General features: G+C 43.7%; 1 protein-coding gene across 1 annotated transcript in view; it reads left to right on the forward strand.

The window, feature by feature from the left end:
• The window catches only part of ccdc102a (coiled-coil domain containing 102A), a gene marked incomplete at its 3' end in the record, with an annotated part of 52752 nt that overhangs the window by 25601 nt on the left and 7151 nt on the right, over window positions 1–20000 (forward strand). Inside the window, exons 4-8 of the mRNA XM_079216642.1 lie at window positions 8589–8830; window positions 9932–10040; window positions 13809–13925; window positions 14062–14271; window positions 19996–20000. The exon at window positions 19996–20000 is cut by the window's right edge and continues 166 nt beyond it. Of these exons, the coding sequence (XP_079072768.1) occupies window positions 8589–8830; window positions 9932–10040; window positions 13809–13925; window positions 14062–14271; window positions 19996–20000 (683 nt within the window). The remainder of the gene's footprint in view (window positions 1–8588; window positions 8831–9931; window positions 10041–13808; window positions 13926–14061; window positions 14272–19995) is intronic.

Consider the following 20000-nt stretch of genomic DNA (forward strand, 5'->3'; position numbering starts at 1 on the left):
CCACCAAACCTCTCTGGGATGTGCATTTAGACTAATTACAGAGTTATTTGTGCCTTCTGTTCATTAATTTATTAATTTGAATGTATTTGAGCATTAAATGTATTCATTTATTTGTTTTTCCCACATTAGATTGGTTCTCCACATACAGTGCCATTATATAAACCAAGAAACGGAAGTAAAGAGTAATTTCATATTAGTGTAAATATAATATGTAAGTTTTGGTCCAGATACCAAAATGTATACTTTTTATTTTTACTTAAAAACAAGTCTAGAAAAGCCCATTTCTATTAACAAAAGAAGCAAAAGTTATCAATAAAATAAAATAAACCAAAAGTAGAAATGCTTTGATTTAGATGAGTAAGAAACATCGCATGAAAAAAGATATTTCAAAATGTTGCTATTAAGGTTTCCAATAATGAATAATGTTGTATCTAACTTGAAATGTTTTCAAAGCTCAACACAAGATGGCATTTTGAAGCTAGCAATTTAGTTAGTTTTTGCGAGCATTTTTGTCAATGAAAATGAATGAAGATATACTTTATTAATCCCCAAGGGGAAATTTGTTGTCGGAGTAGCAGCAATTTACTAAAAACAACAACAGGGATGAGACATATATACAAAAATACAAATAAAATAAAAATAGCTGGGATGAAAGATATGAACAGCGCAGAGAGTATTATTACATATTATATAATCTCACTCGAACAGAATATTAGTAATCATAACATCATTTGACCGGTAATACAGTATGCCTGTTGCACAGTGTCTAGAGGCAGCTTGTGCACTATGTTACATTTGGTCAAGTTTTTTGTGTTTTCTGAAAAACCATAAAAAATGACTTTTATGAATTGTAACATAATCCCTTTGCGTACCTTCTGTGGGGACGGCCGGGTGCTCCAGCAGCAGGAGGTCCAGCTCAGACAGGTTGCTGCCCAAGGATGAGTTCATGGCAACAGCTGATGACTCACTATTCTTCTGCTTATTAGGGAAACTGCACAGAGAAGAACCAATATGTATTATGAACAGAGCCAAGGACTGAGAGGGATGCTATATTTTGGCACTGGCATCATTTGGAGGCCGGCATCTCTGGCTCACAGATGAGTCCACAGCCAAATGGAGATTTCAAGTTGAGTGTGTGTGTGTGTCAAAAAGATTATACACATCCATTGTGTATGAATGTTAGATAGTCCTGATGGGGCACCTTGCATGGTAGCTCCTCTCATCAGTGGGTGAATGATTCCTATGTTAAGCATCTTTGAGTATTCAGAAAGAAAATCAAAGTATTATTATTATGTTCCCCCTTTAATGTTCTCCCTATAATTTGCAAAATACGGTCGGGGATTTCCACAAAAATGCTGCCAAGTAAAGTCATCAAATAGAGTTGTTTGTTTTAGATATGTATGTTGATCCAACTGGTCCTACCTGTACACGTGGTCCTCTTCAACAATGGGCTGAGTTGGACTGGTGCCGTCTCCAGACCACGGACTTCTCTGAGCCGGGCTGAAGGACTGAGGAGAGGAAGGGAAGTCACTTTAGTATCCAGAAGTAAATGAAACAATGCTTTTAATCTTTCACTTGCCAAACAATAGCGCATGTAGCTTTTACCTCCGTTTCATCAAGTCTAGTTCATCAAGTTTAGCGCAGAGGGTGTGGGCGGGACTTGGGCTGGAGAGCAGAGGTCTGGCTGGTTCTGATCCCCAACAGGGAAGGAGTAGGCGGTCTCGTCAGACAGGAAGAGCGGACGCTTGGAAATGTGGGATGTTGTGGACTTGAGGTCTGCCAACAAAGCATCTGCGGAAATACAAAACAAAGATTTTCTCCATCACAGGTCTGGAGCTAATTATACTCTCGGACAGGGTCGGGTGAAAGGACAGGATAGCGCTGCCAAAACCCATCGCCAGTTCTGTTTGCATACACACAGGAACAAATAAGGTCAAAAGCCCATGTGCACTGACATCACGGGAGGTGGAGTTGTAAAACTTAAAGCAGTGGTTCGCCAAGCTTTTCTGTAAATAACATCATTTTGTGACTCCATCTGTGCTTTTATAAGTAACAGAATAAAGAAAATTGCAATCACTTTCAAGTAAATCAGATTGCTCCATCAGACAATTTTTTTGTTTTAATTGCAATCACTTAGAACAATGAAAATAAAGTTCTATATGTGCAAAAAATAACTAATCATCGTGGAAAACAATAAGCTATTTTTTTTCTTGCCAAATGAAACAGAATGAGTCGAATGATCAAAGCTACTGAAATAGTAGTGAAGAGAGTGCTCTCGCTCCCTACAGGGGAACTAGAGCTCTCTTCACTACTACAGTAGCTGTGATCATCGGTGTTCAACCAGTAAGCTTCAGCGAGAGCACTGAGCTCCTGTGGAAACAGGCCAGACACAGTCTGTCTAGGAGAGGAGAGGGAGAGCACTCTGACTGATCATATGCTCATTAAAGCAGTGATCCTCAACTGGTGGGTCACGGACCCGTTTTCAGTGGGTCGCAGGTCCATGCCCGGGGCAGAAAGCGGTCTACTTGTGATCATACGCTTCATCTGCGCCGGAGAGGAGGAGGGGCTTATCGCCATGAAAACATCCACCATGGCAGAAATAACCCACTATTTCTGCTTTGTACAAATGTTCATCATTCAACATCAAACGCCCTCGTGTCTGGGTTCTAGGGCTGCAACTAACGATTATTTTAATAATCAATCTGTAGATATTTTTTTCGATTAATCGATGAATCAGATAAAAAATTAATAAATAAAAAAAGCGTTCATTTCCAACCCTTTATTCAAAAACAGAACTGACAGTGCAAAAAATCTTCAGAAAGTGCACAAACAGGTTGCTCCTTGAACATCCTTGAGCTGTTAAAGTAATAATAATGAATAAATAAAAATAAATGGCACACACTCACAGACGCACACACTAAGAACTCCGAGAACGAGAGGTGAGAATTCCTACATCATACAAAACAAATCAGAATAAACTGAAGGGGTTAACTAAATACCTACATTCTGTAGATACCTGAAAATGAGGTTCTGATACATGGAGCAAACACACAGACTGACACACAAGGTAAACATGTTCCACCATAAAGGGCAATTGCACAGGCTTCTGAACATGTTGCCAGATGGTTTTTCACACTTCTCCACGCGTTGAATATTAGGAAAACCAAACTATGTAACCACTCAATGTATCAACGGATAGCTTACGGACTGCACTTTACCTAAAGGTTCAAACTGCACCATCTTTTCATTCAATCAATTTGAGAAGTTGAACATTTTCCTCGATTTGGGTCGCGGCTTGTCATTCATGATGACATTGATGGTGATGGTGGGTCAGCAGCCAGACCAGTTGAGAACCACTGATTTATGCTGATAAAGGATAACCCCAAATAATAGGAGGAGACACGCGAACAGAGGTCAAGTACATTATGCATTCTGCTGGACTTACTGAGGTCTATCTTAACTGCTGAAGCATTTTAAGTAATAATAACAGATTTGAACAGAGGTAGAGTTGGACCGGGGCCAAAGTAAACATTTCTCAAGTTCTCAAGATCCGTTATCATTTCTTTGTTTCTCCTCGGAGCTTGCCGGTCTTCCACTGATGAACTGAGGCTTAATCGAAAGGCTGCAGCCACAGTGTGTATTTCTGTGTCTGCCGCCGTCTCGAGAGAGAGAGAGAGAGAGAGAGAGAGAGAGTGAGAGAGACAGAGAGAGTCTGTAACCACAACTATACAAAAGCGTGATTTAGAATGCGCTGGAATATTTATTACATGACATGATCATATATATATATATATATATATATATATAAATATATATATATATATATATATATATATATGTCATTGACAGCCATGCATCCATTATCTTCCACTTCTCCGTGGGCAGCGGTCTTAGCGAGGTATATTCCAGGCGTCCTTCTCCTCAGCATCGTTTTCCAGCTCTTCCCCAGTGAACCCCGAGGCGTTTCCGGGCCAAACAAGATATATGACCTCTCCATTGTGTTCTGGGACTACTCCCGTGGGCTCCGACCAGTTGGACGTATCCATAGACTGGATATAAGACGTGGACGTATTCATCGTGGCGTCACCCGTTGGTTTGTCCTCTTCAGCTGGCCTCGTTTTGATGCGAAGGAGCATCAAAAGCTCATTTCGTCCGCTTGATTCTCTGATCTTATTCTTTCGGTCACTATCTGACTATATTCTTATGAATAACATGATATCACTGTTTCATTTCTTAAATATCACGGTTATCGTCAATACCAGCAGATAACAACGGCCCTAATCCCATGGGACAACACTATGACCTTTTGTGTTTTTTCTCCCAGTGTCTACAGCACACCCGGGTGGGCCCCTCTGTTTCTTTGCAATTGTATACTGTCTCACCACACACACACACACACACACACACACACACACACACACACACACACACACACACACACACACACACACACACACACACACACACACACACACACGTACGTGAGCTGTAACCTCATAACGAAGGAGCCTGTGCATCAGTGAATAAAAATCACTGTCACTGCCTATCAGACTTGACCTTCAGCTAGCTCAGGAGGGGGGTTTCCATGGCAACACACACACACACACACACACACACACACACACACACACACACACAGGGACAGAGAAATACACAGTGAGGCTGCAGCCTTCCAAACTAAGCCCTGATAATGTGGCTAACTGGTACCCACACACAGCAGAGCCTCGTTTCCTGTCTCCGTCCATTGTTCTGGTTCTCACACAGCTGAGTACTTCCACATGTGGCACAGGACAACAGTCTGGCTCACCGACATCTGTTACGCGCCGGGTCCCTCTGTTGGGGAGGGCCTGTCATGACAGCAGCAGCGTCGCACCTCTGTCTTCCTTTCGGCATGCAAGCTGTAGGGGGGGAATATTTCCAATGTTTATTCTTGGGTTTAAATGGTGAAACCAAAATCTACTTTATTATTGTGACACGTTTTAAGTCAACGGTCTGTGTCAGGAGTGTTAAAAGGCCCTTTTCGTTGGATGTGAATGACCTCATTCGTTTGTCCATTGACTCCTAGTCGATGACCTTTGACCTCTCTTCCCAGTGGATGCTGTGAATGCCTTTAGTCTGGGTTAAATAGGCAGCTGATATGGCCTGTTTCTGTAGAGTCAGCCTCCCTTTCTGTTTCACTGATGTAGAGGTCTTCACAGGTCCACCCGACCGGGACCCCGAGTCAGACCCAAATTAAACTCAGTCTCATTGATCAGGTCGGGTCTTAACAGCGTAAACTTCCACCTCGGTAGCCGGTGGATCTGAGTGATTTTAGGATGAGCTCTGATCTTGTGCTGTGCCACTAAACACACCTCAAACACAGAATCAGGCCGTGTTTACGTCTTTTCAATGCGACTCCTGTGAGGTCTGTAGGCTCTAGGCTTCGGATCTCCCTCGCATCGGGAGCCGATAAGCCAGACCACATGGCCGAGGTGGCCTGGCTCGTGTTAACTTTGGATGTGAGGGAGGTGTGGTTTCACGGGAGTTCCTCTCCAAGGCCGGAGCAAAAGAGAAGAGAGAGCACAGGTCAGACCTGCTGTCTGAAAATCCAACATTTCCTGATTTTTTTTTTTTGTCAAGAAGCGACCTGCAGGTCTGAAAAGTGAAGCCAATGCTGAAGCCCCTTAAACTTCTCTAATGGCCATCAGGAGGCGACTCCTCTGAGTTGCAAATATAATTAGATTGTATAGAAGTCTATAGAAAATGACTCTACTTCTCTCTTGATTTATTCCCTCAGTAAACATTGTAAACATGAGTTTATGTCTCAATCTCTAGTTCCAAGTCTTCTTCAATACAGCATGATGCTCATTGAGTAAATTGTGGTCATTTAGAGTCAAATAGACCATAAAGCAGGGGATGCTTTAGGGCGGGGCTATGTTTTGATTGACAGGTTGCGACCAGAACATAAAAAACTAACCCTTTTACAGGTGTGTTTTCAGCTCATGAAAGCTAATTGTAACATGTTGGTCTTATTCAGTGTTTGGTTGTACTTAGCTTCACCCTCTTGTTTCGCTTACGCTTTATTATGAATCTCACTGCTCTTCTTGGCGAGACGCCCCCCTCCCCGTGCAGCTTCATTAGGTTTGGCCAGGCCTCCATGCTCCTGAGGTACTGGTAACCTGATTTGTTCGGGTCCTATGCTCTGACTAATAGGCTACCCTGACCCTAACTACACAAGGTTAATGCCTTCCCTTCACCAATTGTCTGCCGGGTCTTTTCATAAAGAGCAGTGGGATTCATCATAATGTGTCTCTTCTTGTTTGCGATAAAACAAGATGGAGACGGACAAAAACCAAGAAAGCGACAGCAACCAATGCTGAACTCGAGGCATCAGAACTGCAGTCCACACACCAATGGGCGACATCACAGGGGGACTACAAATTAGCAGAGCTTTGTAAGCGACTGTTCTTCAGTAAAGCAAGTCCACCAATACTGCAGGAGAAGAGGAAGCAGCAAAAATAACATCAGACTTTTATTGTGAAGATTTCATAGGAAATAAAATCCACCGTTATAACAAGCCAGCGGCTTATAACAATCACCATCCGATCACAAACGCCTTAATGAAACAACGTCCTCGGATATTTCTGAAGAACTCTTAAAGGCATCACGATGGTTCATTTTGAGAAAACCTCGCAGCCTAATGAAGCCTCTGGGAGACCCAGACCTCGCTTGTAAACATCTGGCACACATGCTGTGAAGGATGAAGGGTGGGGAAACATTTGTGTTCTTTTTTGTCGCAGCGCCAACGCCAACAGATTTACTACGTGGAGAGGACAGGCTCTACGTTTCCAATTTAATATTCGTAAAGGCCGCTAAACACAACGAGATGTGAACATTTTTGTGGTCGGAGGAACCCGCCTGTTAGGATTCTCGTTGGCAGAAACCGTAGAGATGAAACCGTTTGACTTGCAGCCTTCTAGGGAGGATCGGAGGGCGGAGAGGGAACCAGCAAGGACAGAAGAGGGACATATTGTTGCGTAAAAGGCCCCTATTTATGACAAAGCCTTCAAAATCAGGGCTCCATGAGTCAGTACATGAGTCAGTACATGAGGTACGGGTAGTTTGGAATGACACTGATACCTAACTTGAAACCAAAATGAAGCTTTTCATCCGCCTGATGATTTTTCAGGAGTTATGGAATGTGAAGAGGTTAGGAGATTATGGAGTGGGAAACTGCTAATACACACCAGTGTGTCTCTCACACACACACACACACACACACACACACACACACACACACACACAAACCCATATAGCACAACATTTTAAACCAGGGGGATTATATGATATTTATATTCACAATGACTGCATGTGTTCAGTTATGGACAAAACTGCTGGAAAACCTTTAAAGAGACTTTGGTACAGAGGATTCAAATAAAAGGCGCGGTCACACCATCTTAAAAAAAGAAGCAAAATTCTGTGATAAAATATTTTTCCCCCCTGATGTGCACCTATTTACGGAGGAATGGTCTTTATTTACGACAAGTGGCAAGTCTGTATAGTTTTCAAATATGTATTCTAGTGTGGATGAACTTCTCTCATGTAATGTTGCTGCTGCGTCAACACACACATGTAGGATCCCTACTCCTCTTTCGTCTTTTGTTTGAGGAAGCGACCTCTTCAAAAGTGCGCCTGTTCACATGAGAGGTTTTGTCAAGAGAGTCGTAGCAATAAAAGAATAAAGTTGTAACGTAATGAGAATAAATTCATTATATTTCCTGAAAAATAAACCCTACCTGTCCTGTAGTCTGCTGTGCGTGGCATTATTGTTCTGCTGATATTGTAGCGTTCCAAATCAGACCGAAGCCATAACACTTCATCACGGTTGGCGGGCGCCTTTCTTTTTTTTTTTTATCCTATCGTTTCGCTGATTTGCGGCTGTGTTAGAGCAGCTTTATGGATCCATAATGTCCCTGGATATTGGTGGGGACATGTCCCTTCCTCTATCCGTCACATTAACACTCATCTTGTGGACTATTATCTCTGTACTCTGCACACATTTCTATTTATACTTTCACACGGTGAACTTTTGCAAATTCCCTCGACAATATTTTGCATATTTCTGCACAAAACTTCAACTTCTCAAACTGTTCAGCTCTGTCATTTTATAACAGATATGTTGTGCATATTTTGCATCGTATTTTTTCACATTTTATTGGAATTTTGTCTAATCTATGTTTACAATTCTTGACTTGCACACTACCTTTCTCTTACTGTATGTTATCCACTATTTCCCAGTCATATCCGTTTGTATGAAAGGATAACAGGTTTATTACATGTTGGGTCATTTTTCTTGATAAAGCTGAGCTCATCAACATATTAGACCATTTCTTGCCCTGTTGGATTGAGTTGTAGCGACCTCCCCTTGATACCTGCGTTTCAGTGATACACCGGTATGAAGCATCAGAATCAGAAACCAGTTATTAACCATGAATGTTTACCCAAACGAGGATTTTTTCTTGCCGGAAGGTGCATAGCATTAGACATGAGACGTTAGACGAGACAAACAATCAACGACAACGTGCCTCTCATATCATCTTCTCTGTCAGGACTTCGAGGTGCTGGAGTCGGTCCTGCGCTCCAGGGCCCCGGACGGTGACACTCAGGAGGCGTGGGAAAGCCGCGGCGGCACTAATCCGTCCGCCTCGCGCTCATCCTCCGGCCTGAGCCGGCAGGAGCGCAGCAGGCAGCTGTGGGAGGACATCGGCACGGTGGAGGAAGACTCCAGCAAACTCAACGCCCTGCAGCTCCGCCTGGACGAGTCCCAGAAAGTCCTGCTGAAAGAGAGAGAGTAAGTGGGACATAAAACCCCAAAATGTAGCACAGGTGTGAAGTGTGCAACCATCTCTAGGAACTGGTTATTTGGCAGATTCATTGTTAACCCGACAACACATCATTTAACTTTTTAAATACAATGCATTCTTAAACTACCCACTATGATATGTTCCACCAGAAGCTCCAGTTTTTTCATAAGGCAAAGCCATAGAAAGAGTTGAAACGTGGGTGTTTACAGGTTGGGGAAGGGTCCAACTAAAAGAGGCTATTAGTTGCATTATGGGAAGATGAGCCGGTTGACCCGAGGACTAAACGTCAGGATCACAGACTACTGTATATAAGAAATGGACCCGGTCATTGTGACGTCACCCATTGGTTCATGGACTGCTGTTTAGAAGCCTCTAGTTTAACGAGTTGGCCGTCGCCATCTTGGCTTTTTTGCAACCGATGAACGGAAGTGACCATATTCAGACTCAGAGGAGTGACGTAGGAAGACCATGTAGAGATCTGGTAGCGTAGCGAAATGTCAATCACTCGCCCGTTGCCTCGTTGCCATAACCATTCTTCTTCTTCTTTTGGGGTCTTTTGGGAGTCCATACAGTTTAATGCTAAATAGATGACTTAAAATGATCTGAATGCTACTTCCACCACTGTTTCAAAAAGCATTGGTGGTTCTGCATTTCAGTTGCTCAGTAGAGGTCCCTCATACTGTATGGGTTTGCACTTTAGGTGGTTTCTTTAATACCTTGTTGAGAGTGTTACCCAGCTGTGAGGACCAGTGTAACACCACCACTGCTTATTCTACACTCAGTCAAAGTAATGGCCTTCTCTGCTGACAGGAAGAGCACCAAACACTTTTTTTTCATTTCCTGTATGAGCCGTTTTCAGCCACGAGAACGCCGGCAAAGCACTAAAACGTGAGGGCCATGTGTGAAATGTGTAAAATGTGTGACCCGACAGGTGCGCGGCGGTTTGGAAAGGAGTTGATCGATGGTGCAACAAGACGTTTGCTGACTAAAATAATAACCCGCTCAGGCTCCAGAGCAGCATGATTGAGTGTGTCGTGTCTGTGTTTGTGTGTGTATGTGTGTGTGTGTGTGTGTGTGTGTCCCACCAGAGACAAGCTGGCGCTGAGCAAGAGCATCGAGAGGCTGGAGGTCGAACTCACTCAGTGGAAATTGAAATACGAGGAGCTCAGCAAGACCAAACAGGAGACCCAGAAACAGGTGAGAGCGTAGCAGCCGGCCTCTACTTTCTGTGCTCATTCAACTTTGTGTGCTTTCATGTTGCGACTGACTGCTGGATTGCGGTTTCGGTTCAGATAGAGCAGGGGTCACCAACCTTTTTAAGCCCAAGATCCCTGACCTCTGCCTCGGTGACAGGCAAGATCTACCTATTGAGGCGTTGAGAGAGAAAGACTGTCCAGACTGTATTTACAACTTGAGGCTTTTTATTTGGCCTAATTGTAATTGAATGAAAACAAACACTTTGGTCCAGCTTTCAATTTGATGTGACCAAGAACACACTAAATGACTTAATTTCAGTGCAACATAAAAAGGAAATTATTTGTTAACCGCACACCATATGAACAAGAAAAAACACATTTCCAATGAGCCGGCTGGATGAACTACCAATATTAACTGTTGGACTCTTGGAATTAAAGCATAATTTTAGCAAAATGTTAGAAATGATCTATTTGAAAGATACAAAATCAGTTCAGTTTTTACTTTGTAAAATATCTGAATTGGTAAAGTTAAGATATTTTATTTGGATGTGGTCAGAAATGTCCTGAACACAAATATCAGTCAGATATAATTACATTAATTATCTTTCCATTAACCCTCAAATCAAATAATAAATACACTTCACGCACAATTTAGTTGTATTTTCTCTTTAACTCACTAGTTGAAGGTCACATGTTTTACCGAGATCGACCGGTAGATCGCGATCGACGGGTTGGCGACCACTGAGATAAAGGGTCAGACTGCCTTCAATTTTTCAAGCGGGAGCCGTCGGGGTCTTTATTTACCGTCTGAGCCTCCGGAGGGGCCGGAGCTGGCTCTGGCCCTTTTTGTAGAGGCCCCTGTGTTCCAACACCCCACCTCCTGTAATACAGGTGCACTTCGAGGTGTTTATCAAGCTCTTTCCCAGTGGACATAAAACATCCACTAACATCTGGCTTTGGTCTTCCTTGGGTTTGACCGCTTTTTTGAACATTTTCACTGTTTACTAACTTTGCTTCCGTGACGTGAAATGTGTCTCACCAGGGGAAGAAAAAAACACACGGTGGTACACGTGTGCTGCGTGGTCCACTGTCAATGGGAAAGGGGTCGATCGCCTATCCGTAGTGTTTAAAACACCTGCACATGCGCACTAATTCGAGTGGAAGAAGGATAAAAGAGAGAACCGCCTCGGCATCCTGCCCCTGGATGGAGGCTCACTCCTTCAGCTCCTTGGTCTTTTGCTTCTCAGCTGCAGATGGTTCGATTCCGCCCGACAAATGCCGGCCTGCCCGCTGATGACATGCCGAATGCATTTAGCTCAAAAGCACCGCTGTCCCTTTAGAGCCAAGCTGCTAGCTGGCGCTGACCAGATACCGTTTATTCTTGACATTTGTTTTGCAATTCGAGGCCACGGAGGTGGTTTTCATCCGTCGGCAGCTGGACGGGGTTTTTGTTGCGGGTGTGGTCGGACTTTATTGGTCTCAGAGATTTGGATCGCCTTTCTCAAACAAATCCGAACCCAAAATCTGAAGCTGTAGCTGGCAGCTCATTTAACACAGAGGCCCGCATGTCAGGGCCTTCCTACCGCACGCCTCTGGCTGCCAAGGATCATGCAGCGCCGAAGGAAGTGCTCCAGATGTGCACAAGAACCGCACCTTTAAGATCCGTTCTTGAGTCACTTGTACGAGTGATTTAGTAGAACTTGCCAAATCTTGTACTTTAAATTTTCTTGGCACGAAAAAACGATTTATGTGGAAGAGTCAATTAGTCTGCTGTCATCCAAGCTGAAGTTTTTCACTCAAGGATTGCATATTTCATTACATAGAAGTAGTTTTGAGTTTGAAACTGGAAGTTTATGTTTAAATTACACATTATCCCACTGGACTCTGCAAGTCAAATTGAAATAAGTCAATATTATTTTCATTTAGCCTAATAATATGACAATTCATCATTAAATTGGCTTTTGATGCCATTTTATAATGCCACAATATCAATATGAAATCTTCAACTATTAAACCATCTCCATTCTATATTCCAGTGACAGGAGGACCATCAGGTGACGCAGCATTATGATGTGTCCACATTCCTTGTCTTTAGCAGGTCTCTTAATTCGGCTGCTGACTGTAAAAAAAAATGACAGACGTTTCTTTATGGATCTCCGAAAGCAGTTATGTAGAACATATGGGGCAGGATGCGGAGCCTCATGTGGTGTTATTGGGACGCCAGATATCATTCGGTATTCTTGAGTTTCATTCCATATTCTCAAATTGTGCAAATTTGAGATAACAGAACCCAACAGAATGCAGTAGCACATATAAAGATGCATTCATGTGTATACGTTAGGATAGTGTAGTTCATCTGCAGATACACAGTAGTATTAAACAATAATGCTGTCACCTGCTGCACATGGACAACAATAGATTCTCTTTCCATTCCTTTGTTTGGTGCCGTGAGGATCAGGTCTTCATGTGTCTCTTTGCGTGTCAGAGGACCAAACTGGCAACCCACAGAGCCGAGGGTTCAAGGGCTCAGACACGGCCGATGTTCTGGCAGTGTTCCACCACTCGGGGGCAGCGCAGGCCTGCAGAGGGGAAAGACACGGGAGAAAGAAAAAGGGACAGGGGTCTCATGGAAAGACTCGCCGAACGGCCGTTTGATCAAAGCGGCGTGGGGGAGAGAAAAGGAGGGTAAAACATATGAGAGATGTGTAGATGAGGCGACAGCGGCTGTTTTTGAAGATAAGCGGGGTTAGGAGAGATGGAGATCAAAAGCGGGATAGGCCGAAGTGCCGGAAGGTGGAGAGGAGGCAGATGAGACACGGCCAGAGATAAGATAAGGACAAGGAGGGATGAAAAGGGACGGCAAAGGAGGCCGGGTCGCCTTATCTACGCGCTTGTTGTCCGAGATACTTCAAGATCACAGGCGATGTTTGGCTCCAGAAATGGCTTCTTCTTTTAAAAGACGGGAACAGGAGCGTCTCTCCTGACACACGTGGAGATAGCGCTAAATATCAAGCTGTTGCAAAAGTTGGAAGGAGAGCTTGTTGCTGAGACTGAAGGACCTTTCGTCTTTTTGGGACTTGGATTCATTCCACGATGAATAGATTACAAAGTATTTTAAAAAAAAGCAAAGCTTCAGGGTAAAGACCTTGGTTCTGTCTCCGCTCTCATCAGCCTGGTTTAATGCTTGAATTAATGTGAGTAAAGAAAGAGCCGCTTTAATCTGTCAGTTAACCTGATAGGTCGTGAATTGTACATCAAACATACTTGTGGTCTGTAAATTCGCAGCATGTAATGTACTTAGAGATTAATAATGTGGATCTTCACAGCTTTACTCCAGCACTCGGCTGTCATTGGAGAGTCGCTGCTTTAAAAAAAAGGTGGGAGTCAGATGAAGGAGAATTTCTAGCTTGGTTTATTACTTACAAGTTGTTGTCTCTAAGTGCCAAATGGGAGACACTTTTTTTTTTTACCGGTCCAGTATTGAAGGAGAACTCTGCAGAAAGCAGCCGATAAACCGTTCATGTACGTTCCACTAAAAGTGTTCGTTTTTGTCTGACAGGCTCCGACTGTTAGAACCCTGGACCCCTGCAGAGAAACACAAGCTTCCTCTTTGAGCGATTACATTGCAACCTGCCGTCTCCATTAGTGACTTGGGGAAAGGTGTTGAAAAATACAGAAGTTACCCTTTGACAATAAAGTGCAAGATAAAAACCCAACCCCTCTCTCTCTCTCTCTCTCTCTCTCTCTCTCTCTTCCTTACACCATCTAGCTGAACCTGCTGAAGGAAATGCACCAGGACGAACTGGGCCGCATATCTGAAGACCTGGAGGACGAACTGGGAGCCCGGACCAGTATGGACAAGAAGCTGGCTGAGCTGCGAGCCGAGGTGAGGGGACCGGAGAGCAGAGCGACTGGGAGGAGCGTGGAGGGGGAAACTAAAACCACCTCAAACCGCTCGCAGAGCCGGCTTGTGCATCGCGGAATCGCCGTGTGAAAGTAGCTTGTGCGTCTCTCTCCGTCAGATGGAGAGGCTGCAGGTGGAGAACGCCGCGGAGTGGGGGCGCCGGGAGCGCTTGGAGACGGAGAAACTCGGCCTGGAGAGGGACAACAAGAAGCTGAGAGCTCAGGCCGAAGACCTGGAGGAGCAGCTGGCCAAGAAGCGCCGGCAGGCCGCCTCCGCGCTCGACATCGACCTCAAGGCCATCCAGAGCGAGCTGTTCGAGAGGAACAAGGTGGGCCGGACCACCCTGCTTTTCACTCATGTCCCAGTGCTTCAAACTATTCAGCCGTGGAAGGAAAAATTCCACTTTATTACAACTCAGGTCTTATTTTTTACAGCTTTGCCCATCTTTTCTAGTTGTAATAAACCTACACCGATACACACACTGATGAGATCTCGGTGCATGCGAGGAGATTGTGCCCTGACCTTGTCTTGCTTGAAACTCTGTCAGCTATGTGTGTGTGTGTGTGTGCGTGTGTGTGTGTGTGTGTGTTTTGCTTGAGAAAAGAGAGAGAGATTGATTGTGTTTTGTGTATGGTGTTGAAACCATGGTATTGATCCGGACAGAGAAGGAGAAACAGGGCAAGCGATTAAGACACTGGACACACACACACACACACACACACACACACACACACACACACACACGCACACACACACACACACACACACACACACACACACACACACACACACACACACACACAGGTTGATTGATAGTAGAATCATCTTCAACCCCAGCCAGGGCTTTGGGCATCACTACCATCGCACAGATTGATGTTCACTGTCAAACTGCAAACATACTGTCGTACACACACACACACACACACACACATACACACTGTTTGTGTTTGACCAATCGTAGAGGCTGGTGATAGATGAAACGTATCGGTTTGAGCTCTTCACCTCCTGCCTGATACATGACGTTGGGGTCCCCCTTTCGCGAAAGAGCAAAACATAAAACATAAAACACACACACACACACACACACACACACACACACACACACACACACACACACACACGCACACACACACACACTGCATATCGCGTGGCGTGAACATAGTTTCGGGGGATGTCGGTGCATTTTGTCATCTGTCCTCATCTAGTTTTTAGTCCCATTTAGTCATTTTTGTCCTCCAGCAATGCAAAAAGCAGTCAGTCCCTTCAAGCCAAAACAATAATACTGTCATGCTAGTCAAACTTCTTTCACGTAAGATTTGATCTCATCATTTTGATGAGAAACACAGATAGAATGATTAAGAGTACGTTAGCGTCGTATCTCAGCCCGTCGTTACATTTTTGTGAATCACGTACTATGACCCGCAAATGTTTCACCGTCCACAAACAAGTATTTTTTTGTTTGTGGTTGTGACACATCACATCTATAAAAGTGCAGAGCGAAAACGCCCACAGGTTCGGCCTTTTGTGCGTAAATGATTGCGTCTGCCATTTAGCCCGTTCACCGCATTTTGGCATTGTGTTTTATGTAATGTTTTTTTTCAGATATTCCCCAATCATAGAGTCATACAATTCTGATGAAATAAAAAATGTCAGCTGATGTCTTGTTATGATACCCACGGCCACCAGGTGGGGTCGTTTACCCAACATGCACCTCTCTGGCGGGATAAAGACGGGTTTCTGTGGCATGGAGATGTTTGTGCTGCTGGGGAAAGCAGCTGTACCTCGTGCTGTGGAGTTGCTTTATCCGGCGCTGAGTGCTAACTTGACCTGAGGTCAACGTTGTCGTGTTTTTCTGGGGATCGGCGCCTTTTGCCAGCAGCTCTAGCCTTCTTAAAGGGCGCCATCAGCAGCGGGCCAGCAGATATGTGTGCGTAAGTGTCGGTCAACGTACCGGCCTGCACTATCAGGGTTATTTATGAAGCTCTCAGGTTTATTTGATGCTGCAGTTAGCAACGCACACTGACACACTCAATTCTAACCTTTCAAATGGAGAGAGAGAGAGAGCGAAAGAGAGAGAGAGAGAGAGAGAGAGAGAGAGATTATTCCAAACATTAAGTTTGAGTTTGCTATACAATCATATACTGTATATGCTTTCATGTCCCACATGTCCATATTCATGTTTATTCACGACGCCTTTATCGATCTGACCTCTAATATTGTTTAGTCCTCTGTTCTGTCATATCGATGTCTCCTGTCATTGGCTTCCTCGTCGTTCATTAACCAATCAGGCAGGTGCAGTGCCCATAAGTCCCTCCCCCACCGTATTGCTCTGGGCCAGCCCTGATTATAAACCTAATTATGCTATTTGCTATTTGCTGTGTGTGTGTGTGTGTGTGTGTGTGTGTGTGTGTGTGTGTGTGTGTGTGTGTGTGTGTGTGTGTGTGTGTGTGTTTGTGTGTGTGTGTGTGCGTGTGCGTGCAAGGAAGAGAGACTCCACTGTCTAAATAAATGCTAAATTCATTATGGCAAAGGGGGGAAGGGAGATTCTATGTGTGTGTGTATGCAGGAATATGCAAGTGTGTTCCTAATGAGCTGCAGTTATGTACATCAGTTGTTTCCACATCTGATTCTGTTTTTTTTCAAATACCTTTTTTTTTTGTGTGGAGTCGATGAATGTGTAGATCATATTTCCGGGCATAAGCCTGTGGTTTAATTTGTGTGTCTTTTGTTTTTGTGGAACAGATGTAGCAGCAGACTTCAGGGTCTCTCCAGTCAAGGAGAAACATTTAACAGGCAGTGTGGCGTAACACACACACACACACACACACACACACACACACACACACACACACACACACACACACGTACAGTAACGCACACATAATTGTGCTTTTGTGTGTGAGCATACAGACACCGATTTGGCACAAATACATAATGGAGTATAAACACACACACATGCACTTGGATGAACAAGCACACACACACACACACACACACACACACACGTATATGTACAGAAGCATGGAGGCACATATTCACGCTCATAGATCATTCAGTAATCCCTCATGTTTTATAGTGTCAGGGACTCCCGGCCTCTCGCCTCCCATTCATCCGTCAACCCCCTCCTCTTCCTCCTCTTCCTCCTCTTCCTCCCCTTCCTCCCAGACATTCATTATCTGGTCTTGAAATTATGAAATTTAGGGGAATATAGAGGTTCCTGGCTTGAAAGTAGAGACCCCGCTTCATTTCATTTCACTGGGCCTTTTTTCTGACGGATCACAGGGACAGCATTTCATACCATATTTTTTACAGCTTGGTGTTGTGGGATATATCTGTATGATATCTAATATTTACTTGAATTGATAGAGTTTTTTTCTCACCAGCATTTCTCAGGAAAGTGGAAATATTGGGATGTCCTGTTGATCAAGAGAGGAGAGTCAAACTGGGGAAGCGACCCAGAAAAATATACAAAGAAGCTGGGGGGGATAAATTAGTTGAAACTCGGGATGTCACGAGTCGATGCCAACATTTTGAAAACGTGACATACTTGTTTTTCTACAGTACTAGCTAAGTCTATGGCTGCATATATTAACATTAAATTAGATTAATTAATCAACAAGATGTATTTTTTTAATAATTAACCAACTCTAATTTAAATTTGTTTGAATGAAAAAGCATAATTATTGTTAAAAGGGAATGAATGCAAACATACTTTTTCAACATTTTCATTGTTGTAGACTAATATAATGGAGCCGGTAAATTGTTGCCTTTTCTACTTGATAGATGACACGAGCAGCTCATATATTATCAAAAGATCATACACTATTTTCAGTCAACCAATAAGTAACCAAACAGCTGATGATTATTTCAGTACTGGGGTATATGATAGAAGAATAAACGGGTACATTCCCTAAAATGATGAACTATTCTTAAAAAAGGGAAAAGCGGGTGATATTCTGAAAACCCGTGACAGCACTAAATGTGTATCAATCCACCGCTGAAAGTAGTCCCCAATAAAAGCACTCCTTCCTCCTGTTTGAGTAATGTTTGATAAGAAAAACTAACTCCAGTGAGCAGCTGTTTCTAAGGGAATTACTGAACCCTTTTTTAGGAAGTAGGAAAAAGTAGAGAGAGACGGATCAAACATGGGATTTTTTGACCGTAAGAGAAATATGGAATAATGCCAGACTGTTCTTTTCATGTGTAGCTCGTCTTTCTCCAGTTGGCCAAAGCATAGCATGTCGTGTAATCTCCTTCCTTTTTTTTGTTCATGTGCAGGCTGCTCTCTCCTCTTTGTTCTCATGCTTACCTTTTATTATTCTATGAAATACCCCACCAATTACTGCCTCCCCCTACTTCTCCTCATTCTGTCTCCTCATCCCCTCATCCCTGTCTCAAGACCCTCCTCCCCCTTCCCACCTTTAATTATTCCCCTCTGCATCACCCCGCCGCTCTCTTTGTTTGATCTGGCTCTGGGGTTACAGTATTTGTGTGGCATTCAGACATTCTGCCTTAATTATCAGCCGGATGTTCACTGAGTGTGGGGGTGGTGGTGCTGGGGTCTATTTCCCACCTCTTAAGGAATGTGTCTCTATTTGAACACATATTCGTTTTCTAATCGAATGCAAAAGAAAACTCAAGATGTTAAAGCTAATCCTGTCTTGACGGCTAGAAGCATCAAATATTTATCAGGTAATAAAGATAAAGGGTGGCTCAAACACAGATATCGATAAATAAATAAGTGAAGGGCACTTCCCACTCCTTGATCCGGGCTCGGGTTTTTTATTGTTCCTGTAGATATCTCATTTCTCTCCATTGTATTGTTGCACGGATGCGGAAAGGCTTTCTTGGAAGCGCCTCCGTCTGGGGAGCCATTAAGGCCTCGGACAGCAGAACGGGAGGCCGAATCAACGCCATCAAAGCACATGGAAGTGCAGTGAGTGACAACGGTGCATTATTGATGAGGCCATTAGCCCCGCAAGTGCAGACTTTCCTCCAGCCCAATCCGAAACACCAAAAACCTGTGGAGTGGAGAGTTTTTTTGTTATTGGCTCAAACACGACCGCAACCACGATGACCTGGAACTACAGCTGGAAAAATAGGCAACCCGACCAAATGTTAGCGTGCAGACCTGTTCGATTAGAGGCCATTTACACGCTCTGAAGGCTCTCATCGGTGCATCTTGGATGCTGTTATAGTGGTGGCGGTTTATTGGCTGGGGTTAGAGAGACGTTCCCAGCTCCACTCTCCGTCCTGTACAACACCACAGCGGATTTTGCCAAAGTGCTTCTGTCCTCACCGACTCCAGCCTCAGTCCTCTTGAATACGCAAAGCACTATAGCGCACGGGTTTGTCCACGAGACAAATTTGTTGTGTTTAAGGTGCTGTTGGCCGCAGCAGATGCAATTATTGTCGAAAGTCTGAAGATGCCTTTTTTTGATTTCATACGATATAAACACATGGATTGAATTCATATTGGACTATCAGGTGTTTGGAGTATCTATTGAATGTTATGGGCAGATTTTAGTTCATATAATTTATTTTCAAGCACATACTTTAAATGCCAGGCAGTCGACCCCAGTTGAGAGCACTGACACATATTGCGGATATAATTCCAAATTTTAAGAGTAACTTAACACTTACTCCATTTTTTTTTTAAGTTAGCAAGTTGTATACAGGGATTTTTTTAAATTATATTTATATATTCTGCTCACATCTAAAGTGATCATTGCAACAGTTATTTGCTTTCCTGAGAAGATCTTGTAATTTGTTCTTTTCGAGAGAAAAAAGGCGACATGTCGATGACAATGCCGTCCACATCTCAAACTAGACTAGGCAACTACAAGGCAACCTCAGGTCCTCACGTTGGTCTAATATAAGTCCCAGTGAAACAAAAATCAGAGCGTCAGATCAGTAAATGTTTGGTGCGTTGACTGAAACAACGAACCGATTGATGTATTTTCCGTTGTAAATGAGACAGAAGAGCCGTTTGACCAGTCAGCTCTGCGTCGGAAACACGAGTCTCTAAACCCGTCTCTCCGTCTGTCCTCAGGAGCT

This window comes from Taurulus bubalis (assembly GCF_910589615.1).
Source record: "Taurulus bubalis genome assembly, chromosome: 4".
Lineage (NCBI taxonomy): Eukaryota > Metazoa > Chordata > Actinopteri > Perciformes > Cottidae > Taurulus > Taurulus bubalis.